The sequence below is a fragment of the Medicago sativa genome, chromosome 2 (assembly GCF_051527215.1).
Source record: "Medicago sativa cultivar Bolivia chromosome 2, Bolivia_mono, whole genome shotgun sequence".
Lineage (NCBI taxonomy): Eukaryota > Viridiplantae > Streptophyta > Magnoliopsida > Fabales > Fabaceae > Medicago > Medicago sativa.
In genome coordinates, this window is record NC_140750.1 from 68,267,361 (window position 1) to 68,295,065 (window position 27,705).

At 32.8% G+C, this 27,705-nt stretch overlaps 2 protein-coding genes and 1 long non-coding RNA gene across 8 annotated transcripts; 2 read left to right on the plus strand and 1 right to left on the minus strand.

Annotated features, from left to right (window-relative positions):
• The first annotated feature begins 8,373 nt into the window (after nucleotides 1-8,373).
• On the plus strand, nucleotides 8,374-15,264 carry LOC146950046 (disease resistance protein RPV1-like). 6 transcript variants are annotated; one of them, XR_015027420.1, is made up of 6 exons: nucleotides 8,374-8,951; nucleotides 9,695-10,823; nucleotides 12,034-12,306; nucleotides 12,799-13,674; nucleotides 13,915-14,666; nucleotides 14,823-15,264. XR_015027420.1 is itself a non-coding variant. In XM_085746012.1 (6 exons), the coding sequence occupies exons 1-5, from the start codon at nucleotides 8,461-8,463 to the stop codon at nucleotides 14,584-14,586; spliced, it is 3,414 nt and encodes a 1,137-aa protein (XP_085602138.1). In that variant the 5' UTR covers nucleotides 8,374-8,460; the 3' UTR covers nucleotides 14,587-14,634; nucleotides 14,823-15,264. The 6 variants fall into 6 exon arrangements, 4 of the variants coding, with proteins under 4 accessions (XP_085602138.1, XP_085602136.1, XP_085602135.1 ...); XR_015027421.1 differs by having other exon boundaries at nucleotides 9,722-10,823; XM_085746012.1 differs by having other exon boundaries at nucleotides 9,722-10,823; nucleotides 13,915-14,634.
• Nucleotides 15,265-20,204: 4,940 nt separating this feature from the next.
• LOC146950047 (mannan endo-1,4-beta-mannosidase 6-like) lies at nucleotides 20,205-22,804 on the plus strand. The gene is made up of 4 exons (XM_085746013.1): nucleotides 20,205-20,385; nucleotides 20,670-21,135; nucleotides 21,232-21,354; nucleotides 22,280-22,804. The coding sequence occupies exons 2-4, from the start codon at nucleotides 20,677-20,679 to the stop codon at nucleotides 22,442-22,444; spliced, it is 747 nt and encodes a 248-aa protein (XP_085602139.1). The 5' UTR covers nucleotides 20,205-20,385; nucleotides 20,670-20,676; the 3' UTR covers nucleotides 22,445-22,804.
• A 1,849-nt stretch (nucleotides 22,805-24,653) lies between these two features.
• On the minus strand, nucleotides 24,654-26,713 carry LOC146950048 (uncharacterized). Its single transcript, XR_015025460.1, has 2 exons — nucleotides 26,388-26,713; nucleotides 24,654-24,947 (listed from the first exon to the last, which is right to left on the minus strand). It is a non-coding gene; the product is annotated as an uncharacterized LOC146950048 (long non-coding RNA).
• Between the last annotated feature and the right edge of the window lie 992 nt (nucleotides 26,714-27,705).

Below are 27,705 nucleotides of genomic sequence, written 5' to 3' on the forward strand. Positions count from 1 at the left end.
CTCTTTTTACTTGTCCATTTTCTTCTTCCTCCCTTTTATCTTCATCCTCTGCATTTTCTTCATTGTTGATTCTAACTACATGTACTTTTCGTTTTAGATTTTGTTCACGAGATTTTTTGGCATTTTGTTTTGGTGCCTTGATCAATTCCTCCAGCAATCTTTCCATTTCTTATGTCTCTTTTGCACTTTGGAAAAAGCCTTCATCATTCTTTATGCATTCAAACTTGTATCATATACACACAATGCAACATTAATTATATTTAAAAAAGAAAAAAAATAACAAAAATACAACAATCATAATCAACAGAAGAAAGTATAAGTTATAATTCTCATTCTTTGCCCCAATAAAAAAAATGATTTAAATACCAATAAAAATTAATAAACATAAATTACATTCTCAATTAAATATTTGAACAATATTTTTAAAGCTTATTTTCAAAATAAATTAAAAAGAGATATGAGATATGATAAGGAAAAAGTAAATGAAATCGAGAAAAACAATTTACCTAGCATGTTAGAGAGCAAAAATTTGAGAGATTTAATGCAAGTAGAAGTATATATTAGTTGAAGAATTTATATGAGAGATTTAACTAAAGAAAACTTATATTGTTAAAAAAAGTTAAATACTAAAGAAAACATATGTGTTGTAAACATATATATATATATATATATATATATATATATATATATATATATATATAAGGGTCTTGCTAACAAGTGTTTTTAGGGTATTTGTTAAGGATTCAAAAAATAAAAATAATTGATAACCAAAAAACGTGAAAAAGTACCATCATAGGGTGCTCCAATCCATTTTTACAAAAAATTGGATTTCTAGAAGCAATAATATTGAGGGTACGATTTTGATTATAGAAAGCAATGCAAGATCTTAAATTTGTTTTTTAAATATGATTATCTGGTTTCAAAATTTTAACCGTTAGATCTTAGTCGAACAATTTTGTTTATTGTAGATCTAATGGCTGAATTTTGATGTTCTACTATTTGGAAATATATATTAGACAAGCAATCTAGATGGTTCTATATCCATCACATGGCTCACCGTGTCTGAATTAAAATAAAATAAAATAATACTCTAAACTTCAAATCTAGATCGTCTAATTTAAATCTAAGAATCATATTTTACCTGACAATCTTAATTTGTGTGCTTGTATGAATTCCTGCATATAGAAGATTCGAGTTCTTATTGGCCCACGACTATCTTCTTTGACTTGCCTTTATAACCGTTATCACTATATAGTCTCTTGCCTTGTTGATTCCCAATACTCATTTCACTTGCCTCTAGACCATTGTCACTATATGGACTCTTGCTTTACCGATTCTCAACACTCATTTCACTGAAAGTTTTCATCTCTCCAAACTCTTCTCTGAAATCAACTTTCAACGCTATCAGAATGGTAATGTATACCAATGCCAATTTTAATTCTTTTAATTTTGTTTCTTATTACAATCGTTGTTTTTGTCACTTAGGATATGATGGTTATGCCCTGGTTGAAAAATTGCTTCCAATCACTGCATTTTTCACTGAATGTGAAGTTCACCCAAATGAGTCAAAATATGAGCGCAACATGTTCTGTCTCGATTGCAATGACAATCCATTTTGCAGATATTGCATAAAATCTCATCACAAAGATCATCAAGTAACCCAAGTGACTGTTGTTTAAAGCGATAGGTAGATATATACAATATCTAGATATTCTATGTATCTTTATGCGATATTCATTTCTCTTTATTTAATTTTTGTTGCATTCAAATAGTTTTATTTGATTTTTTTTACTTTGAGATGTAAATTTGAACCTTGATATTTGCAACTACAAATCAGGTGAGGAGATCATCCTATACTGACGTCTTTAAGACGATTGATATTTACAAGTATTTGGACATTCTAGGAATTCAAACGTATGTGATTAGCAACTTTACGACTGTATTCATAAACAAGAGGCCTTATTCCCAATCAATGAGATACAAGATTGGTATAATTGGTTGTAGTAGTGACTATCTTTGTAAAATATGTCAAAGAAATCTTGTGGGTCCTTATTACTTTTACATATTGTTTTAAAAGTAATAAGGAACCACAAGATTTCTTTGACGTATCATTCAAAGATAGTCACCACTACAACCAATTATACCAATCTTATTCCTCATAGATTGGGAATAAAGCCTCTTGTTTATGAATACAGATGTAAAGTTGCTAACCACATACGTTTGAATTCCTAGAATGTCCAAATGTTTGTAAATCTCAATCGTCTTTACGACGTAAGTATAAGATAATCTCCTCACATGATTTTAAATTGCAAATATCAAGGTTCAAATTTACATCCCAAGGTCAAAAAAATCAAATAAAACTATTGAATTTACATAAAGAGAAATGAATATCACATAAAGATACATAGATTATCAAGATATTGTATAGATCTACCTATCACTTTAAACAACACTCACTAGGATTACTCGATGATCTTTGTGATGAGATTTTATGCAAGATCCGCAAAATGGATTGTCATTGCAATCGAGACAGAACATGTTGCGCTCATTTTTTGACTCGTTTAGGTGAACTTCACATGCTGTGAAAAAATACAGTGATTGCAAGCAAATTTTTCAGTCGGGGCATTAACCATCATATCCTAAGCGACAAAAACAACAATTGTAATAAGAAACAAAAATAAAAGAATTAAATTGGCATTGAAATTGAAGTGGGTATACATTACCATTATAATAGCGTTGAAAGTTGATTTCGGAGAATAGTTTGAAGCAAGGTAATCAAAATCGGACAGGACCGACCGATTTGACCAGTTCAACTGGGAACGTGACCGGTCCGATTAGCCCTGAAAACCGCCTAGTCCAAGAACTGTGATTCAAACCGGAAAATTGGCCAAAAACCTGAAAAACTGGGGAAAATCGGCGGTTTGGTCGGTTTTACCGATAAAACCGTGATTTACATATTTGACAGAAGAAAGAGGAAAAGTGGTCTCGTTTGACAAGCATGAAAGAGATCCATGGTTTATCTTCTCTCAGATCCACATAAGTGCAGGAATTAGATCCTCAAAAAATAAAAAATACAAAGAAGATACGAGGAAGCAGAGATGGGTGGCGGCACATATAGTGTGTCAACCATCAAGTACACATTGTTGATGGATTAGGGTTATCTTTATTTTCAAATGAAAAGATTGGACTGGGCCTATTATACTATTGAAGCCCATTTCATTCTTTTGCTAGGTTGAGTGCTATCATGCTTAATATATACAATTTATATGATAAAAAGAAACTAAGTAAATGATACCCTTTTTTTTTTAAAGAAACAACGCAAATTATACTTATTTATTTAAATATAATTTATTTTTAATAGGTGTTTTTTAGATATCTTTCATGATCATTTATATTTTTATATCATTTTCAAACTTTGAGTGAAGTTTAATTTTTAATAGTGTAAAAATTGAACATTGTTTATTTATTTGTATATTTTTCTTATTATAAAAATTAAAAAAATGTGTATTTAACTATTACCAGTTAAACCTCGGTTGAACTCCAGTCCAACCTTTGAACCCTGAACCCAAGAGAAAATTGGTTCTTTGTTCGGTCCGGTTTTGATTACCTTGGTTTGGAGAGAGAGAGAGAGAGAGAGAGAGAGAGAGAGAGAGATGAAAACTTTTAGTGAAATGAGTATTGGGAATCGGCAAAGCAAGACTCTATATAGTGACAATGGTTCTAGAGGCAAGTCATAGAAGATAGTGGTGGGCCAATAAGGACTTGGATCTTCTATATGCAGGAATTCATGCAAGCACACAAATTAAGATAGTCAGACAAAATATGATTCTTAGATTAAAATTAGACGATCTAGTTTTGAAGTTTAGAGTATTATTTGATTTTTTTTTAATTCACATACGGTGAGCCATGTGATGGATATAGAACCATCTAGATTGCTTGAGTAATCTATATTTTCAAAGGTAGAACATCAAAATCCAGCCATTAGATCTACAATAAACAAAATTGTTCGATTAAGATCTAACAATTAAAATTTTGAAATCACATAATCATACTTAAAAAACAAATTTAATATCTTGCATTGTGATCTATAGTCAATATCTTACCACCAGTATTATTGCTTCTAGAAGTCCAATTTTTTGGAGAAATGGATTGGAGCACCCTATGATGGTACTTTTCACTTGTTTTAGTTATCGATTATTTCCATTTTTTGAATCATTAACAAGTGTCCTTAGGACACTTGTTAGCAAGACCCTTATATATATATATATATATATATATATATATATATATATATATATATAAGCACCCATTTAATTTTATTAAAAGATGGAGAATAGTTATTATTATGTATTTTATTTTTCAATATACATTATTGTGTATACTCAATGTAAGCATTATTATAGTCGTGATAAATATTACTTCTTTTTAGGGAGTCGCGATAAATATTACTGTTATATATTGTGTAGATATTTTATAAAAATAAAAGTATATTTGTGTAGGGTTTTTTTCTTTTTTTTTTTGACAAAGTGTAGGTTTTCTTCTTCTAAAATTATCCTTTGTTTACTTTTTTATTTATAGTTTTATTTTGTTTACTTAATCAAACAATTTATTTTAATACAGTTTTCTAATTTCAAAGAAAATCTAAAATAAGTTAATAATATTTCAAATTCAAATAAAAGTACAGTCATGAAAATATAAGAAAGTAGTTTTGAAAAAACAAAATTGATTGAATTTGCAAAGTTTTATCCCCAGAATTTTTCCGCACCCCCTGGGACAGAGTCCTAGATACATCACTGCCAACGACACCAACAAACTCTTCCCTTTCTGCACGCACATTTTAACCCTCCGATCTCAATGCAAACTCAACTCAATCTTTGAGGTCTTCAAAATCCACACAAACCCATATTTATAAGTCTCATGTTTTTCACCCATCAACCGTTTGTTTTATTGTTTCTAGAAATTCCTTCACTCCTTTATCATCACTCACCCATCATCACATTACCTCCACTTCCCGCATCAAATTTTTATGTCAAAATGCACTCTTTCACTGATGCCCACAATATGTTTGTTGAAACTCTTCAACCAACCGTTATCTTTTGAAATATTTTGATTTCTAATAAATCTTTTGTATTGCGTAGAGATAAGGAACATTTTTGCCTTGTTCAATGGCTTATACTTAGATAAAAGGTTTTCACCGTCCTTTTTTGTGGGTTCCATTATTGCACAGATGGAAAGGAAGTAAGTAAAAGTTATTCTCGTATGGTTACCCACTTAAGGCGCTACACCTATGTACTGACAAAAGGAAAAGTATGTTACGGAAATCTCTTAAGAGTGATCGTGTTTTGTTTATGGTGATGGAGGAGTCTTTGAGGATGGTTGCCCAATGAATGTTGGAGTAAGCCCTAATAGTCAATCTATGTTGATTGAGTTTGGCTTTGTATCATGATATGGATATAAGTATATATTGTGAGTATATAATAATAAGGAATTTCTTTATTGATTTGTTTTTGTTTCAAAATAATAAAGTCCCTAGAATAGTTAGTCCGTTTAATGGAACATTAAGTATAACTTAATTGTGAGACCCCGTTAAACATAAGGAAACTATTCTTAAAGTATCTGTAGTCAAGCTTTATTGAGAAGTGAGATATCATTAAAGCATAGAGACTATTATGTGGATAGACAGATGATCACATCTCACATATCATGGATAAAGAGTTATCAAGTCTACACATAGATATAAATATTAGGAGTAATATTTATATTGGATTGATCCACCATGAGAATACTACATAGTAAAAGTTATGAAAAATGTCATAAGATATTCTCATAGTGATAGTGGTGTATTCCACCCTTTGACCTGAAACCACTATGTACCCTAGATGTTGGAGTCGAGTGCTTTGTCACCATTCAAATGTTGTCTGTAACAAGATGACTATAAAGTTGGTTGATGGGTACTCCACAAATCATGTTGAGGGACATGAGTGACCTAGATGGAATTTGCCCCTCCTACATAACAGGAGAAATATCTACGGGCCCAATATTGAACTAGACAAGGATGACATACTATGCATTGTGTTCAATATAGACATGAGGGCAAAATGGTAATTATACACATGATCATTATCACAGAAAGGTTTCGTCAGATCACATGACATTCTCGTGACTTGGGTAGCAATGATGTGTTGCTAGTTACCGCTCACTGTTTATAATATTAAATATGTGATTTAATATTATTGCCAACGTTATGAGAACCTATAGGGTCACACACAAAGGACAGATAGATGAGAGAAAAAATAAGACTTATTTATAAAATAAATAAGTGAGACTTATTTATAAAATAATAAGTAAGACTTATTAGCAATTAAATAATTAAATATGACTTTATTATTTAATTTACGAAAAATAGAGAAACACGGTCTACTGTAAGGTACGGTGTGTTTAAGTGAGATACGGTGCACCGTAAGGTAATGCGTATTTAAGTGATTGGCTTGATGACCACACAAGTGGTTCTATAAATAGAACCCTTGTGCTGAAGCATTACTAACTTTTGGTTGAAATGCTTAACCTAATTCACACGAGAAAACCTAGCCGCCGCTCTCTAAACCTAATCTCTCTGAATCTCCGTTGGAATTGCTAGCACCGGTCATCGGAAAAGTTCTGTTCGTGTGGACTGAGTAGAGGCATCGCTGCTTTGCTTTGCTCGTGATCAGAAACAATTATGCTACAAAGGTTCTGCGCTTCAAGAGGTAAACACATAATCAAAGTGTTTAAGAAAGTGTTCTCGTTGATTTGTGATTAATAATTTAATCAAGATCTGTTTTCAATGGGATTTGTTCCACTAAGAGGATAAATTTTTGAAAAACCTCTCTTAAAATCCCTTCAATGAATGTTTGGAAAATGTATGAGTTTTCATGCCATAAGTAACGCATGTCATCATCCTGATGGTCTAGTTCATGTCAGGGACAAGGGAGGTCAGGACTTACATCGTACATATTTTAAAACCAACTTAAAAAGACCCTGATGACATGCGTGTAAAAGAGGGATTGATTTTAGATGCTAGGTTGTTAGAAAACGTCCTTCAAACACCTATCATCCCTATGAAGAGTATACCTCATACTTATCGTCTTGCATTCTCTTAGGCATTAAAAGATGCTCTTTATCAGGTGGATCCTAAGCCATATTCCCTAGGTGCTTGGGTTTAGTTGTTATGGCTTCATTGTTGCACATTACAGGTGTTCAAGCTTTAGACTAGGCAAGATCGTAGGTCTGGGACTCGAAAGTCCTTGCAACAACATCACATTTTCGGTTGTTTGGCTAACTTGAGAGAAGCAGAAGGTTTCCTCAAGTTAGTTAATGGTGTGTTGGATGGTTATAGACAAGATGGTATGAGTTATGGAGGATATTATTTTGAGGAGAAGACAAAAATGTGGGTCCTAACATCAAAGAATGCCTTTGGAGGGTTGTAGAAGGACATAACATCATTTAAAATAGGGAAATATTAACAAGTGCCCTTAGGGCATTGTTTAGTAACTTTAAATAGTAAGTTTTTGTCAAAGTTTATGAAATCAATGCATTGGAAATTGGAGTTTTTGACTTTTTTAAAGAATAATCTCTTTATTAGGAATCCTTAAAGAGTGCCCTTAGGGCCTTAGGACACTTGTTAACAAGATACTTCAAAATATTATCGGACTATTGTTCTTTAATTTGTTTTGTGCCATCGAAATTAAATCAATTTCAATCCATAAATAAATATATGTGATTTTTTTTAAATCAAGGGGTAATAGTCATTTTAGTCCATGAATGTATAACAAGTAGTCACTATAGTCCCTCAATGTATCAAAATTCCAAAATAATCATTGATTGTGCAATATATTAGTTAAAATAGTCTCTGACGTTAAAATAGTCCCTCAATATGACATTATTCTCAATATGACATTAATTCTTTTATATGAGGATTGATATGACAATAGATGAGTACTTATAGAGACTGTTATAACAATAACTATTAAGGGACTAATGCAACAATGTTAATGAAGAATTTTAACTAACATTGTGCATAATCACGGATTATTTTAAAATTTCAATACATTGAAAAATTATTGTGACTATCTGTCGCACATTCAAGGACCAAAATCACTATTATCTCAAAAAATATAAAAGAGTAATGATATATTGACCACCTTATCCGACAACCTTCCATTGTACATCTTTATGTGACATTTGTTTAGTGGATAGAGAAAAATGAATTGATAAAGGAAAGTGAAATATGGATAAAAAATGTTATTTGAAGTGGTATACTAGTGGAATGGAAAAAAAAGTTGTCAATCCATAATTTCCCAATACAAAAAACCAATGCATTGACTCCTTCAAAGCACTACTACTTTTTCATCTATCTGCTTTTCATCTCCTTGGCGACTGAGTTAATAATTCGACGATCCTCAACCATTTTGTACTGTACCAATGGATTCAGGTAGCAGCAGCAACTCCTCATCCATGCGAATCTGTAAATACGACGTGTTTCTGAGTTTCCGAGGCCCCGACACACGCAACAATTTCATCGATCATCTCTATAATCATCTCACCAAAAAGGGTATCTTCGTCTTCAAGGACGATAAAACTCTCCAGAAAGGAGAATCCATTTCGCCGCAGCTTCTACAATCAATTCGAGATTCAAGGGTTTCTATCGTTGTCTTCTCAAAAAAATATTCTAAGTCAACGTGGTGTTTGGATGAAATGGCTGCTATTCATGAATGCCGCAGCAAATTGAATCGCACTGTTATTCCCGTTTTCTATAATGTTGAGCCATCTCATGTTCGAATGCAGGCTCGGCATTTAAAGCTTTCTACAAATTCATCCTCTAAGAAGGTGAAATATGTCCGAAACAAGGTTGATCAATGGCGGAAAGCTATGTGGGAATTGTCCAATTTGGCTGGATTTGTTGTAAGAGATAAGTAAGTAAAAAATTAAACCCTCTTCTCTCACCTTTTTTATAATTTTTTGTGTTATTAGTTTGTTACTTCCTCCATCTCACATGGTCTCAAATTCTTTTCCACTGACATACATTGCATTTCATTCATCTATAACTATTCCACCAACTATACTTGGTAAAGGTGTTTTAGTAAATGATACATATTTTGTTGTTAAAATCAACACTATTAATCATTTCATTGATATTAATGTAAAACTCAAATGAGGCGCCTAACGTGAGACAGAGTGAGTAATAACTTGGGTTAATTTGGTGGCGTTGGCTTGGATCCCTGCAGTGTGCTCCTTCTCAATGTCTCAGGTTTGATTCTCTTCGTTGTCAATTTCGGTGGGCTAGTTCAGCTTCTCCAAAAAAAGACTAACTAGAGCTAGTTGTTTCAATTTATTACCAATTTTAAATAGTTGTTGCAACGGTTGGGGTCATGTTGTGATTTTGATATTAAGGAGAATCACGATCATATACAGCCGATGCGGCCTCAATTGCGGTTGCAGTGTGATTTCAGCAACATTAAAAACCATTATATTGCGGCCCGAGTTGCAGTTTTAGAATGTTATTTAAAACTCAATCATTAGATCAACGTCTGTGTCTTAGCTGGTCATCATATATTGTCCAACTTGCACCATTCCCCCCCCCCCCCCCCCCCACACACACACACAAGCACAACCCATTAATATATCCTCTTATAACTTAGTTGATAATTCAGTTTAGTGTTCTTGTTTTTCTTCTTTCTTTCAGGCCAGAGTTTGCAGAGATTGAAAACATTGTTGAGGCAGTTAAAGAAGCACTTGATCATAAACTCTCAAGGTTAACCAACGATCTTGTTGGGATGCATCCTCGCATAGAAGAGTTAGAAAAGCTTCTAAAATTGAGCTCAGAGGATGATGACTTTCGAGTTCTGGGAATTTGGGGGATGGGTGGAGTAGGAAAGACAACTCATGCTACTCTCTTGTATGACAAAATCTCTTGTCAATTTGATGCTCGTTCTTTTATTCATAATACAAGCAAAATTTATATGGAGGGTGGTGGTGTTGCTGTACAAAAACAAATTCTGTGTCAAGCCTTAGATGAAAGAAATCTAGACTCATATGATATTCGTGAAATAGCTGAGATTATCACAAATAGGCTTCACAGTGGTATTAAGGTGCTTCTAGTTCTTGATAATGTTGATCAATTAGAGCAATTGCAGGAATTGGCTATAAATCCTAAATTGCTTTGTCGAGGTAGCAGAATAATCATAACAACAAGGGATGTGCATATTCTAAGAGTTTACGGGGCAGATACAGTACACGAAGTTCCAATGTTGAATAGTGATGATGCATGTGAACTTTTTCGTAGAAAAGCCTTCAAAGGTGAAGATCAAAGCAGCAATTGTGTTGAGTTGATTCCAGAGGTACTAAAATATACTCAACATCTTCCATTAGCAATTAGAATAGTTGGTTCTTTCTTGTGTACCCGAGATGCTACTCAGTGGAGAGATGCTTTGGATAGATTGAAGAAGAATCCTGATAGTAAAATTATGGATGTGCTTCAGATAAGTGTTGATGGACTACAACATGAGGAGAAGGAAATATTTCTGCACATTGCTTGTTTTTTTAAAGGGGAGAGGGAAGATTGTGTAAAGAGAATTCTAGATGCTTGTGGATTACACTCTCACATTGGAATTCAAAGAATCCTTGAGAAATCACTCATTACCATAAAAAATCAGGAGATTCATATGCATGATATGTTACAAGAACTGGGGAGGAAAATTGTTCGGCACGGATTTCCCGAAGAGCCAGGATCGTGGAGTAGATTATGGCGATACAATGATTTCTATCATGTCTTGATGACAGAAACGGTAAGAAATTTTATATCCAAAACTAGAAGGAGCAGTTTATGCTTTTTGAGTGAATTTAACTTGTGTTGGGTTATGTGGGATTAATGATAATAATCATTGATTATTTCATGGGGCATACTCCCTCCGGTTACATTTATAAGCAAAAAACAACTTTTTAGGTTCATTGAATAACTAATGTATCTAGTCCAAAAGCCACCCATCCCAAAATTGCTCCAAGTCGAGCACGCTTAACTGTGGAGTTTTTATGGAATAGGCTACCAAAGAGAAGATACATCTAGTTGGTATAGGTGGTACCAAACAATTCTTATGGATTGGGCAACTAGAAAGAAGATGCATCTTGTTAGTATAAGTAGTACCAAACAAATCTTATAAGCTTTCGTTCAACCATGCAGTTTTATACCTGCACGATCTCAGGATTCTTTTCATTCCAATGTGAATTTAGTTCACCTAGAGGCTGTCAAGAGTCGCTCATTGTCATGTCTTGTGCACCGGTGACCACTTCCCGCCTTGTCGGTCTGGACGTTACAATAGGGACTAAAGACTTAAGCTATTTTTATTTTATTTTTTATTATTAAGCAAAATTTTATGTTGAGCAGACTTTATGCTAGTGGTACCAATGTGGGATTTCATTTTATTATAGTATAAAGGATGTTAAAAATAAAGTATCAAACATTATGTTACAATTCCAAGGTGGTTGTCAAGCGAGATGAGTAAGACTAAGAGGCGTGAAAAATTAGAGGTTTGTGTCTCTCTACTCACTTCTTTGAGGGAGACAAATACTACTTTGTAAGGGCTGAATATTTTTGAGCCAATAAGTATTTTTTGCCTTGTACCCTGGATCTGGGTACCATACCTTACCATGAGATTCCCATCATAAAAGAACAATGTGTTGTTAAGGTTTGTTTTATGCCAAATATTCAATATGCTTGGCACCTCTCAATTAACATTCAAACTGTAAACTTGTTTTAAAGTGGTACCTCTCAATTAACATTCAAACTGGAAACTTGTTTTAATAAATAACCAATTATTATGTAGGTTTTTCATTGTTAATTTACACAATTTGATTCCATGATTTTCTTGTTTCCATTAAAAGCTTCAACATTGTAATATAGGGTATATAGGTAATTTTATGTTTCTAACTTGGTTAGTTCAACTAATATCACTATTTTTTTTTTCTTTCTATATTATGCGTATTCTATTCTTTTCCCAGGGAACAAACAACATTAAAGCTATAGTTCTAGATCAAAAGGAAAACTTCTCCAAATGCAGGGCTGAAGGATTTTCAAATATGAAGAACCTTGGACTTCTCATATTGTATCACAACAATTTTTCAGGAAATTTCAATTTTCTTTCCAACAACTTGCGATATCTTTTGTGGCATGGATACCCTTTTACTTCTTTGCCGTCACATTTTGAGCCGTATTATCTTGTGGAATTGAATATGCCTGATAGTAGCATGCAGCGACTGTGGGAAGGTCGCAAGGTACTTAAGTACTTCTTTTCCTTTTTAAATTGGTTTAAAGAAACAATACCATACTTGTGCTTGAATAATTTAGAAATTAGAATAAATAACTCGCATTACATAATGGTGCTATACAATATGTATAAAGAACTTTTTTTCTTTTCAAAAATAGGAAATATATCAACGATAATAAATAGGGATAATAATCCTGATTACGACTAATGAATACTCCCTTTCAAGTTGGAGCATAAATCATAAATGTCATGCATTCAACTTGTTACATAAAATCAAGGCCTACTATTATTTGATTATCAGACTTGCTATGTTACATGTGACTTTTGCAAACAGAACACACAATCAGGTACATGGCTACTAGGGACGTCAATTTGCATCCGTAAGCAGGGATCCTTGCGGGACTATCCCATCCGGGGGCCCACGGGGATGGGTGGTAGTTTGATTATGGGGAAGTCTTAGTGGGAAATCTTTACTGATGGTTGCTAATTCTCTTTACAGGATCTCCCTTATTTGAAAAGGATGGATTTGAGCAACTCCAAGTATCTTATAGAGACTCCAAAGTTTTTTTGGACCCCAAAACTTGAGCGGCTAGATTTTACTGGATGCACAAACTTAATACAGGTCCATCCATCAATTGGACATCTTACGGAACTTGTTTTCTTAAGTTTACAAAACTGCAGCAGTTTGGCCGAACTTGATTTTGGCAGTGTATCTAATTTAAGTTCTTTGAGAGTTCTACGCCTTTGTGGTTGCACAACACTTGAAAAGACACCAGATTTTACCGGGGCAACAAATCTTCAGTACCTTGATATGGATGGATGTACATCTTTATTTACCATTCATGAATCCATTGGGGCTCTTGCAAAGCTTAAATTCTTGAGTTTCAGAAACTGCATAAATCTTGTTGAAATACCCATCAGTGTTAAGAGTATTACATCCCTTGTAACTCTAGATTTTTATGGTTGCTTGAAACTTACAACTCTACCCCTGCAATGGACTTATCCTTCTCATATGAGATCTTTGATTTTTCTAGATTTAAGCTTTTGCAATCTTCATGAAGTACCGGATGGTATTGCAAAGATAAAGACTCTAGAAAGACTAAATCTACAAGGAAACAAATTTGATTCACTACCTAATGGTTTCTATAATCTAGAAAGTCTATCATATATGAACTTGTCTCATTGCCATGAGCTTCAAACTATCGGACTCCTGCCTTCAAAAAGTGCTTCTTCGGGAGGAAGATATTTTAAAATAGCAGCAGGATCTCGTGATCATAGGTCAGGATTATATATTTTTGACTGCCCAAAGATCATGAAGAAACCCGAAAACAAATCCATAGAAATAGAATATACATGGTTACGGAGACTACTTGAGGTGTGTACGTTTCCCCCAATTCTCTAGCTTTCATATATTAATTTAGTGTGTTTTTCCTGATCTAACTTGTGAAGTAAGGAAGATCTATACTGCAACACATTTAAATTAACTTGTTGCATTTCCTTAAGTTGACTAATCATTATCTGCAAGCTGCAAGCTACTTAGTGCTTTTCGTGGCTAATAATTATATTCCTTTTCCTTGCACTCTCTAATATACATGTGTTATTTTTTTGGTATCAGCATCCTGGTCGCTTTAGGTGTGGCTTTGACATTGTTGTTCCTTGGGATTGGGAAAATATTGATTTTCTATCCAGTTGTATTCCAAAATGGTTCAATCACCAATTTGACGGGGGTTCAATAGTAAGGATAGTAGATTCTGATGAGGATGGCAAGGAGTTTGGCTTTGCTTTCTGTGTGGCATTTGAAGTAAACAATGGTCCTGCGAATTCTGCTTCTATACAGGATTCATTTTCCTCAGCACTGCCACATCCTTTTTATCTTTCTTTTGAAAGTGAACACACAGAGGAACGCTTCGATATGCCACTCAGTTTGGAACTGAACAAAATTGATGGCTCCAAACATCTTTGGCTAATCTATATTTCTCAAGAGCATTGCCATTTTTTAAAAAATGGAGCGCATATCACATTTAAAGCCTGCACAGGTTTGATCATAAAGAAATGGGGATTGTGCAAGCTAATCCACGAGCAAATGCCTTATTCTCACTCTAAGTTCTTAGAACCTTTTATGGAATCTGATTCGCGCCAACTTGTCTTTAATTATGTACAAGAAACCAGAAGCAAGTCTGGACCTAAAATCCAGCTTCCCTACAATTGGTTAGTTAATGAGGAGGAGGAAGTTGAGAATTCTCAGGCCAAGTCAAAAGAAATTGATCTTTATAATCTGGGCCTTTAGATATGCCAACCACAGCCAAAATGCGCAATACGTTCCCTGAGCCTTGAGGTGATCTCACCTAAGCAGTTACGTATTATTAAGTAATAATTCATTACCATTGCTAATTAATAATTAATTTTATAACTAATGATATGAATTATTAGTATAGGACATCCATTGTTTGCATTACAAGTTTATTCAATAATTTATCTTTACTTAATATGTTAAGACTTTGTAATAATTTGATGATTGTCCAGTGGATATGCCATACTATTTGAGGTTAGGGTTTTTGTCATGAACCTGGTCAGGTGAATGAAGACATGATAAGTACTGTTATTCTATGTTTGTGGAGGATGAATGTTTTGAATTAGTTGTAATTTGGGACTTCTCTCAACTTCAGAAGTCTGGGTTCATAGTCTCATGTTGGACAAATTCAGAATAAGACCGTGCTTAAAGTTTTCTTCAAATACTGATGCTGCTACGTTGGAATATGATGCTCTTTGGTCATTCTAAGCTTGTTGTCAAATGTTTCTTGGCTTATTTCTATTGCTGTAATGGTTGCTGCGTTTGTTTTCTTTGTTGTCTCGTTTCCTTGTCCTGCCGGTTTTCTTTGATTTGTACACCATATTGTTGTATTATGTCACTCTTACTGAACTCAGACACATCTTGTGCCTATGTGAAGAAATTAGTTAAGATTCATTATGTCTTGTCAATAAGAGATACAAATTGCATTTCATCTGATTTTATAGAAAATACACGATTGAGCAATAAAGGTTCGTCGAAAAACAAAGGTGTCGTCGAAGGCTTGCAGATTAAGTGGTTTTCACAAGGATTTGGAATGCTTTTCTTTAATTTTTTTTTTTGGTGGTGTCCGGGATTCGAACCCCGGATTTTGCATATATTATGCATTGTCCTTACCAACTGAGCTAAGCCCACGGGAACTTTCTTTAATTTAATCACAATGAAGCAGTCTGCCCTGAGTTGCAATATTTCCTTTTGCATACTCTTTTCTCGGGTAGGCTACTTGGATTCTTGCTATTGCAGAATCAAGGAAACAAATTGTTTTCCCTATTTTTTTTATGATCTTGATCCATCTCGTCACACACTGAGAAATTCAAATCGATGGAAGAATGCCATGGCATTGGTTGTATCATTGAAAAATTCTTTGAAAGATATTATATTTATATCGTTAGTATCATTGAAAAAGATAAGCATAGTTTGTTATAATATCAATATGAAAGTACAAAATATCTATTATTTATACTTAATCAAAATGAAATTAATTTTAACCAAAACTCTATAAAAACTAATGTATACGCATTAACACAATGAGAAAAGCAAACAAACGGATACGGATACAGAGTGCCCATCCAAACACTAGTATATAAAGAAAGTACATGTATTTGGGTTGACTTTTTCCCTTTTCAATGTTATCATTCATTTAAAGTACTTTATTTACGGTTTTATCCTTTTTATAATATTACTTAAACTAGCAACAGACCCGTGCTAAGCACGGACCCGTGCTCCGCACGGGCTGATCCTTAAATCACGATTTGTGTCAAAACGCATTTACAATATTATTTACATTGAGAAATAAGAAAAAAAAATTATTGATAAAGATGAAGATAATAATAAAAATATTGAAATAGTTTTTATTAAATAATATAAAGTGGTAGACTAAAAATATGTGAAAATATTATAAATAATAAAATCAAAATAATGATAACGGAGACGTTAATAAACCCCGTGATTTTTATATATCATTGAAAAATATTTGTAATTTTTTTTAGCATTTTTTTATTTTTATATGAATTTATAAACAATGAATATGTATATCGTACAAGATTCTTATATCAAATTATAATTAGTATATTATAATTACTCCCACTATTATTTAGAAGATACAATTAAGTATGACAATAAGGTGGGTGGGGATAGGTTTTACCTTCTCCATCCCCATACCCTACTACCATATACTTACCCGCTATCCTACTCATACCCAACAGGGATAAGAAATCAAATTTCATCCCCGTCTTCGACGCGTTCGGGTATCTCAACCCCATCCCCGCAATGGATATTTTTTTTAATAAAATAGAAGTATTTTTCTGCCTCAGACGCAATGTTGCAATGCATTATCCTACAAAGAAATGACAACGATAGATCATGGCTATGGTGATGGAGAATAGAGAGAACTCTGAGAAGTGAGTATCATTTGATAGACTGAGACTCTGATTATGTGACTGAAATGATTTATGGTTTGAGTTTCGTTTTATATAAAAGGGGGCAATAAAATGTTTTTCTACATTTGGGACGAGTTTGAGTATGGGTTTATGGTGGGTATACCTATTTCCCCGTTACTCATCCCGTACCCGTGTTTTAAAATCGAGGAAAAACCAAACCTAGTCAAAGAGGGGAAAAATCCATCAAATTGAGTTCGGTTCGGATGGGTACTCGCGGGTATGGGTTTTGTTGTCATGCCTAGATACAATACATAAAAAAAATCAATTTAATTAATTAATGTGACTGATTGTTGTCCCATGTATGATTTGTACAACAATATTAGTTAGTGTCTAATTAATTAGGGAGTAACGTTTGTCTTGTGTTTTTTTATATAGTCATTCTTTGAAAGGATATAATGATTAATAATGAATAACGATTAAAAATAATAATTTTATAATATGATATTAAGATAAACCAAAAAACGTATGAAAGTCATTTATACAAAAGAAGTAATCTTGAAGATGTGTAATTTTATGTAAAGTAGTTGTATTTCTAATAATAAATACTAACCCCGTGTATAATTTATAAACGAGAAAGATTTTGTAACTCTCTCAAAGTTATGTTATTTGTGCTCATTCAATTGGATATACTTGAATAAATTTAGATGTAAAAATTTGTACCAAAAAAAAATTTGGATGTAAAAACATGTATCAGTGAGAAATAGTCCTATGTTTTTTTTTTTGTAAAAAAAAGTCCTGTGTTTTTTTTCTTTTTTATTTACTCTTTTTTTCCGTGTTTTTTAAGTATCGGTATAAAATGTTTCTCCTATATTTTTTATATTATTCATAAGTGAAATGTATTTATTAATGTTTTTTATTAGAAACACACGATGAGATAAAATCACATGTGCGTCATATAGTTTATTTTTAGTAAATGTAAATTAAATATATGACAAATTTGTTACGAAATAAAAAAATGTCATTCAATAATTTATAGATATTTTTATCATGATAAAAACCACCTCTTTAGGGCCTTTGGCCCTCTTTTGTACAAAAAAAAAAAAAACACCTCTTTAAAAAGAACAATTCCGAACCCGTTTTGTTACAAATGAAAATAAAAGTGATTTTGATATCTATTATTTAAGAGAATTTATATAACAAATCATGATTTATTTTGTTTGGTTATTATAATTAAAATCACATGTTTTAAATAATTTAATTTGTTTGGATACAACTATAAAAAATGGATTTTTTGTTACAAAACTACATCAACTTTAATAATTTGAGAAAGATAATAGATTGTAAATTGTTTTTAACTCTTTAGATATTTAGAAGTTGAATTATAGAAAAATTTATTTTTATTGGGATTAAGATTAAGTTTGTTTGTTCTTTAAAAAAAGATTAAGTTAGAGTGTTTTTTTTTTGGGTACAAAGTTAGAGTGTTTTATTAAGTGAGTTTGTTTTAATTTGTTTTTAAGAGAGAAAATATATGGGGAGGTTAAAGCAAAAGACACAAGAATATAATTTTGATGATGGCTCAAAAAATTAAGAAGGGGTAAGATTGTATTTTTGGTACGCATTAAGTTTCATAATTAGAGAATAGATAATTAGAAAATAAAAAATTAAGTTTGTTTGTTATTTAAAAAAGATTAAGTTAATGTGTTTTATTGAGTGAGAGTTTGTTTTAGTTTGTTTATAAAAGAGAAAAAATAGAGGGAGGTTGAAACAAAAGACACAAAATGATATAATTTTGATGACGTGTCAAAAAATTAAGAAGGGGTAAGATTGTATTTTTGGTAGACATTAAGTTTCATAATTAGAGAATAGATTATTAATTAAAAAATTAGTTAAATCCTATTAAAATAGGAACAACATTACTACAATAGAAACGATATTATCTATATCAATGTATAAAGGAAATATAAGATTTTGGGTTAGATTATTTATTATTCCAATTACAGCCATCTAAACAAATTTTTCTATAATAATGCGATATTGTTGGTGTAATTGAAAAAAAATAAAATTTTCTATAATAATGCGATATTGCTGGTGTAATTGAAAAAGCTAAGAATATTGTTACAATTTGAAGTCGCAAACATTTATACATATAATTTTAATCAAAATTCAAATTTCATAACGAAAATATAGTTTATAATTTACACGTGTTAGCGTAATAAAAAAAATATTATTTTCTTTATAATTGTTCTTATCTCAAACTAGCTTGCACATTCTTTTTTTAAAGTTTTAAATATACTTATTATCGCATTCAACATTTTAAATAAATAAATAAGGAAAAACATTTTAATGGAAAATTATTGTGATTATATTATTTATTTGGTTTTCTGGTATCATATTTTCTCCTATTATTACGACTTTCTGAATAACCACTACAAGCATGGAGTAGTAAATTTAACTGTTTGTTGACGTGTGTTGTAGAAAAAACTATATTCCGTTCCTTTATTTTTGCTCATAAAAAACAGTCACATATTCCTTAAAAATAAAAAGACGGTTACATAGGTGGTTATATTTATCCTATCTACATCAGATCACTATCAAGTTGAAAAGATATCGGCGTACATCAAACACAAACATATCATAGTCTCAAAAAATCATGGAGTACATCATTGATACTAAAATTATTCTTGTTACATGTACATAGTTTGACTAAAAAAGTTAAGCCAAATCTTGGGGAATAAGCATATAACATCTCATACAACTAGTAGATCGTTTCATAGGTCTTCATAGCTAATTAAGATACACTGTGTTGGTATCACCAACAGGTTTAACCCAAGCCGTTGTCCAAAGATGTTGATAGAGTTGCGTCGGTGGATTTTTCAACATGAGAATTTTTTTCAAAACGTTGAACATGTAAGTCTTGCAGGTTTCAAGACTCTGCTTATTGCTTCTCTTCTTCTTCTTCTTCTTGTTGTCGGTTGATGATGCATCCTTTGGAATCATTTTCTCTGCCTTAGTGTTCTCCATTGGTGCTGTGGCTTTCTTCTCCGCAGGCTTGTTCACGACTTTGACAATGGATGAAGGCATGAATGAGACGAAAGTGAAAGAATTTAAATGCAATGGTGAGAATGAGAAAAAATAGAATAGAACGTGGTGTGGAATGGGAGTTGGGAATGGTTTATATAGGAGGACTAGTAGGAGTTGATTGGTTGGGTTTTAGAATGAGTGGATCGATGACATGGACATTAATATCTTTTTTATATATGTGCCCTAGCGGATTGATGACGTGGACTAATTTCTTTTAAGTTTTGGCAGTTTTCTTTTTGGAAAAAGATTCATAGACCACTCTTTTCTATACACCCCTTTGTACCACTGCTGATGTGGCAGGGGTAGTTTGGTAATTTCATGCGCTAGGGATGGTTTTGTAGTTTTCACAATCTCTTCCTCTTCCCTGTTCACAGATCTCTGTTCTCTCTCCATCTCAATCCCACTCTTCCATCTCTCTCCCTCAACCGGACCGCTCTCTCTCCCTCAACCAACACACGATCTCCACTCACCGCCATGTCTCCTTCCGTGATCTCCACCCACTGACACTGTCAGTTCACAATCAGCAACTGTTTTCTTCCCGCAATCTCTCTGTTCTTCGGTGAGGTTAATCTCAAATTTTCATTTTATTTTATGACTAGAATTTGTGTTTATGGTTTATCTGTGTGCATTTTGAATGTTTTTCTCCAAAATTGAATGTATTTTTAAATGATTTGTTTAACCCTAATGAGATGGTAATTTGTGTTGATTTGAAATTATTTGTGACCAACTTTAAAGGAATTAGAATTTCATGGTGTAGAAATTAATCATATTATTAGAGTCTCAGGTTGTTAATTCTAATTAACTTTAGGCACTTAATTAAATATATATGGTTTTTGGTTTAAGGAGTGAAATGGAGGAAGATGAATGGCAGATGGTGCAAAAGAAAGGAAACCAATTTGTAGTGAATGGCCAACCTTTCTATGTCAATGGATTCAACACTTATTGGTTGATGGTATTTGCTGCGGATGAGTCGACAAGAGGAAGGGTCACTCAGGTGTTCAAACATGCATCCTCATTTGGTATGACAGTTTGTAGGACTTGGGCCTTCAATGATGGCCAATGGAGAGCCCTTCAGAAATCACCATCACTTTATGATGAAGTAGTATTCAAGGCCCTGGATTTTGTGGTGAGTGAAATAAAGAAATACAAAATCAGACTCATTATATTATCATTGGTTAACAATTGGGAGGCATATGGTGGCAAAGCACAGTATGTCAAGTGGGGCAATGCTGCTGGCCTTAACTTGACCTCTGATGATGACTTTTTCTCACATCCAACTCTCAGAGGCTACTACAAGGACCATGTCAAGGTAAGTTCCTTGAGATGTACCTAAAACTTAATTCTTCCTGTTTTTCTTTTAAACTAATTTGGTTCCTATACTATTTCTTGATTGATCGCTGTGTAGACTGTGCTCAGTAGAGTTAACACACTCACAAATATCACTTATAAGGAAGATCCAACAATTTTTGCTTGGGAGCTAATGAATGAGCCTCGATGCACCTCTGACTCCTCTGGTGATACGTTACAGGTATATATGTTTTCAATATTTTTTATTTCAGTTCAAAGATAATTTGTGTTGGTTAAGTTATGTCATTCGTTAGTTAGTTTGTGTGAAACATGTTATACATAAAATAACATTCACCTCTCATTGTTATTTTCTCAGTCAAAATTCACAAGTTCTCCTCCAATTATTTAGTATGTCTTTAGTGATTTGTGGTCAGTTATGTTAAAAAATGGCTAAGTGTGGGAATTTTGGAAAAAAAAAAGTGTGGTTAATTATTTGTTACGATATGGTTAAGTGCATTAAACTAGTTTTTTTTTCGAGCAAGCATATAATTGATGGGGAATAGTTAAAAAAGATGGACATACCTATGTAAAATTGTGACTATATGCTTCAATTATTTGGTTACTTGGAGTTATCTTGTTAAAACTATACAATTTTAATACAACTTATCAGTGAAATACCAAAAGTGACTATTTGTTATGTTTCTTAGACTCTAATTCCATTAATTTTGTTGTAAGGTTGATAAACTTATAGAAGGTAGAAATTAACATTTGTAATTTTTTTTATTACTTCATAACATTACAAGAAACATTCCATCAAAAAAAACATTACAATTTGTGATTATCTAGGCTTTTTTAACCCTTCTCATATGTAGTTTGTGCTTGTTGTTTATTACAGGACAACTAAAATCCATCTATCCAACTTTATATTGAAATCAATGGTTATCATGCAAGTCTCTACCGAAAGTACATGTTTTGAGTTTCTATGGAAATTTCCACCAGCAATTGAAATGTATGATGTTAGTAATCTAGAATTTATCATCTGCTTGGCTTTAATAAGATGCTTTGGTTTGTTGCATAAATGTTTGACTTTAAAAATTGCTGATTGAAATACTTCTATGTTTGATAAAAACTAGTCATTTGTTCATTGGATATTTTTCTTGTATTAGTGTGGAAGAAACCCAAGACAGAGCACAAGCCTTGCCATTGCATATCAATTTTATTACACAATAATAGAAACTCATCCAGCTTTCCAATCAGCCATTCATGGGGAGAAATTGAGTCATGAATTAAGGAGAGACCTCACAAGAGAGATTGCATGGGTTTTTCGGTGATTAATGATGATCTAGCTGTCTACAAGGCCAAATAAATTCGCAAAGCATGGATCACAAATGGAATAACACCTATGTTTTTCCTGAGCATGAGGATTTAATTTCTTGTAGATAATATGCATTGCTACAATTAATTTAAAATGTTGTTAGGTGTTTCTATAGAATTGGTTTATGCAAGGTAGAGGTTGAAGTAGCTTTACAAGCAATGATGTTAGTTTAAGTACTTGTCTTGTGGTATTTTAGCATTACATGTGTACTAGAGGTTACTTCTATATGGTGTATTAGCATACTAGAAAGTGTAACCATGTATTATTAGCTCAAATTATGAGCTTGTTTAATGACATACTTAGTAAATAGTCTCAATCACTAAGTTTTTCCATCTTAAAATTTTAGATAACCAAAACAATGAACACTGTGACCACAATTATTAAGAGGCGTCACCACTATTATATTCAGGTTTTCAAAGTGTTTGACTTTAAGCGTGCAAACCTTAGATGATATCAAAGATGCATTTTAGACTCCAAGAAACATGGAGGGCCCATAAGTTTTACGATTTCCTATTTGTATGGCACAAAATTAAGTTTTTCTTGAAAACTAATAGTAGTTACACATTTGATAAATATTGGTTAAATGCTTCCTCGATTTGGTTAGTATTTGTAAAGTCTGTCAAACTTACAAGATACTTCACCTCGCACTTTATTAACATCAGTCTACTCACAAGTGTGTTCAAATATATTATCTTCCCTCATATCACGTGGAGGAATAATGAGAAAGACAAATTGGTTAGGGAAATAAATTGTGGTTACACCTTTGATATTTAGTGGTTAACTACATCAGAAATATGGTTAGTTTTCCTAAAGATTGTCATGGATATAAAATAATTCACATAATTCATGGTTAGCAATCGTTAATCACTTATGTTAACGGTCCAACATACCTAATCTAATTTGATCACTGCACTAAAAGCATTTCCAACCATAAATAACATGTTTTACAATCGGCGAGTTTATCACGCCTAAGGACGGACAAGTTCTAATTTATGAAAAAATAGTGGTCACTTATTTGTAAAAATGTGGTCATACAGACCATATATTTGGCTAGTTTATATTTCCCAGATGTAAATAATCTCATTTTAGGCGAATCGAACGCATGATCTCATTTGATCACTGCACTAAAAGCATTTTCAACCATAAATAACCTGTTTTACAATCGACAAGTTTATCACGCCTAAGGACGGACAAGTTCTAATTTATGAAAAAATAGTGGTCACTTATTTGTAAAAATGTGGTCATACAGACCATATATTTGGCTAGTTTATATTTCCCAGATGTAAATAATCTCGTTTTACGCGAATCGAACACATGATCTCATTTGATCACTGCACTAAAAGCATTTCCAACCATAAATAACCTGTTTTACAATCGGCAAGTTTATCACGCCTAAGGACGGACAAGTTCTAATTTATGAAAAAATAGTGGTCACTTATTTGTAAAAATGTGGTCATACAGACCATATATTTGGCTAGTTTATATTTCCCAGATGTAAATAATCTCGTTTTAGGCGAATCGAACGCATGATCTCATTTGATCACTGCACTAAAAGCATTTCCAACCATAAATAACCTGTTTTACAATCGGCAAGTTTATCACGCCTAAGGACGGACAAATTCTAATTTATGAAAAACTAGTGGTCACTTATTTGTAAAAATGTGGTCATACAGACCATATATTTGGCTAGTTTATATTTCCCAGATGTAAATAATCTCGTTTTAGGCAAATCGAACGCATGATCTCATTTGATCACTGCACTAAAAGCATTTCCAACCATAAATAACCTGTTTTACAATCGGCAAGTTTATCACGCCTAAGGACGGAGAAGTTCTAATTTATGAAAAATAGTGGTCACGTATTTGTAAAAATGTGGTCATACAGACCATATATTTGGCTAGTTATCTTTCCGATGAGTAAATAATATCGTTTTAGGCAAAATATATACATGCGGAGATTTCCGATTCCAAGTACACACACTACTAAAAAATTGTCATTTTCGAACGGAATTTCGGACGGTTTTGGGATGAAATTTACGGATAGTTCCCACGGATTTCGGACGAAATCATGTTTTCGGACGAAATTCGGACAGAAAGGGCGTTGTCCGAAACAAATAATTTGATTTGCTTTAAATTCAAATCCTAAAATTTATATTCAATAATACATACTAGATTCAAATGAAAATAAATAATAATTCAAGAGTAAGCAAATGCTCATTGTCTGAAACAAAATTAAACAAACTAGATTAATATGTGTGCTCCATGTTCTAGTACAATATATCACAAAATAACATGACTAAATTGTTCATTAGTGGCAAAAGAGGATTCGACAAGGGATTGGGCGAGATTTTGTAGATTGAGAGCGTTGATCTTTTTATTATTATCTGCAATTCTTTTTTCCCGCTCCTCCTCATAAGGTGTCATCTTTTTCACAAGGTTGAGGCTCCAAACACACTCTCACTGCAAGCATTGATGATAAACAAGTCAAAACTATGCAAATAGCTAAGCATAATAGGATAAGAGAAAACTAGAAAAACAATTAGGCTCTATTCGCAATGGAGACAATACAACTGTGTTTAGGCGTTTAGGCTCTGTGCAGGTCCTTCAATATATCAAGTGTACATGAGCTTAAGAACTACGTTTAGGCTCTAATCATGTTATTTGTATTTCTATTACATAAGCTTAAAGAACTCTCCCTATGTGAATCCCAACACCAATACTTTGGCTTGAAACCATGCTTATACAAAACAACAATGCTTTCAAGTAGCAATATTAAAATTTGAAATTTTTCCACAGCAGGCTCAATCTAAAAAAATAATACGAACATTTCTATCAAGCATCAACCAAATAAACCACAAAATTCAAGTGAGATACTAACCTAGCTGTTCAAAACAACACCAATCCAAAAAGTATAAAAAATGTTCTACGAAAGACTTAATTAGCAATAATTTATTGACTATAATTATAGATATAACCGCATAAGTTAAAGTACCAACAATATCAATAAGTTATTAGAAGACGTATCAATCACATATTAGACAATATCAATCACAAAGATGTTAGTACATGTTACCAATGGTCCCTGAGTCTTAGATAGGTCCAATTTGTGTTCATTAAAAGGTCCCTGAGTCTTGGATCCCATTGCTAATGTCTCAACTTTTTTTTTGAATTCAGCATATATTAGAACAGCCCTGGTACAAGCTGTACCTAAAAGGGCAATATAGCAGAACAAAAACAGCAGACAGAACGAGCAAAAAAAAAAAACAGAAAAACAACAGGATAATAGGACATAAAACACACTAGAAACTAGCCAATACTAAAACCAAACCAACACCAGCAGCTGCTAACACAACAGCAAAACAGTCCTTGCAGCACCCTCGGCTAGCAGCAACAGCTGCTAACAGCAGCAGACTCGTCCGATCCAACCCCGGCAAAAAACTACCTTTTTAAACAAATTGTATCCATCAATAAACAAACAACATAAAATTCAACCCATTCTTAACTTCAGTACTGCCAAAATCTCAGACATAAGTCCATCTATTTCTCGAAATTGTCTATTTTCACATAACCAATTCAATTCATCATTTGAAAGCTTATAAAACTAGTAGAATAATTTTCATTATAACAATTATCCTTATATTACCACTTAATATAAAGTTATAAGCTATTATTTGAGATGAATAACATCAAAGAACTAGCATGTCAGCATGGATTTTCAATAACAGTAGCGTGAAAGTAAAAACATGCAATTTGGCACAAACAAAAGTCCTTAGATCCAATCCAATCCAGTATGAAGTTGATAGGTTCCTTATTAAGAGGCTACTTAATTACATATATACACAGATCAAAATTACCAGATTGAACAACCAAATCAAACAAAAGGGAGATGAATGAATATACCTCGGTTGAACGACGCTGACGAGAGAGAGAGCAAAGACAGATTGTCGGCGGAGAGAATCGAAGATCGACGGCGGCGACGGTGAAATTTTGTGAGCTGCTCCGATGGGTTATCGACGGCGGCGAGGGAGAATAGGGAGAAGAGGGTAATGGCGTGGGAGTGAGATGCCCCAATTCAATTGCTACAGTTTTTCCTGTTTTTAATTAATCAATACTCTTTTTTTTTGACATGGACTTGGCAAAAATTTGGCCAAATTTTTTATTAATAAAATTTGCCACATAAGAGGGTGTAGAAGTGGTATGCCACCTATGGTGGTATGCCTATCACCACTCTTTGTTTTTAGGTTGCTGATTTAGGAAGAGGATTAGGGTTTTATGACCTGTTTGATGCGCATGATATGATAGAGATAAGTATAAATATATCATACTAGACCATTGACCCGTGCTATCGCACGGGTCATATCTATAAATATATTAAATGCTAATATGTATCAAAATAGTTTAGTTGAATGGAAATAATAGTATAATTCAATTCATAATATTAATTACGACAAACGTTTGTACTGTACCATATTAAAATATTTTCATGACATCGACCCTGGTATTGTAACATAACATATAAATTTAATGGCTTAGTTTAGTGAAGAAAAAAAAATATGATGTTTGTCGACATATAAATAGTACCAATATGCAAGAAAAACAATAGTACAAAACAAAGTCCTACACATTAAATTTATATGTTATGGAAAACTTCTTTGTAGACCACATTTGATGTCACATCGGTATCTTCACCGTCCTCATCATTGATCAATATCTTTAAACCATCCCTTGAAGTAACCCTTGATATTGCGACGTACAATTGTCCATGTGAAAAAACAGGAGACGGTAGATAGACACCAACATGTTTCAACGACTGACCCTGACTCTTGTTAATAGTCATTGTAAATTGAGACAGATAACGGAATTTGCCTTCAAGCCAAGCAAAACCTCATATTTTGCTAACCCATGCTATCGCACGGGTCAATGATGAGCACAATATATTAGTAATGAAACAATTACATAATGAAAGTGAAATAAACAAACATACCTGCATATCCTCAAGTCCACATTTCCATCAACAAAATCTGCAATTTGTAAAATAAAGCTACATATCAAAACATGGTGGAGAAAGAAAAAACTCATACCCATTGAAAATCATTGCATATATCATCATCATACACAAATGATATTAGCAGATTCAAGCGATTAGGAACAATACGATTTTTGTCTTGCAATCAAAATAGGAACAATTTGTTAATAGGAGTGATTTGTTTTTTTATTT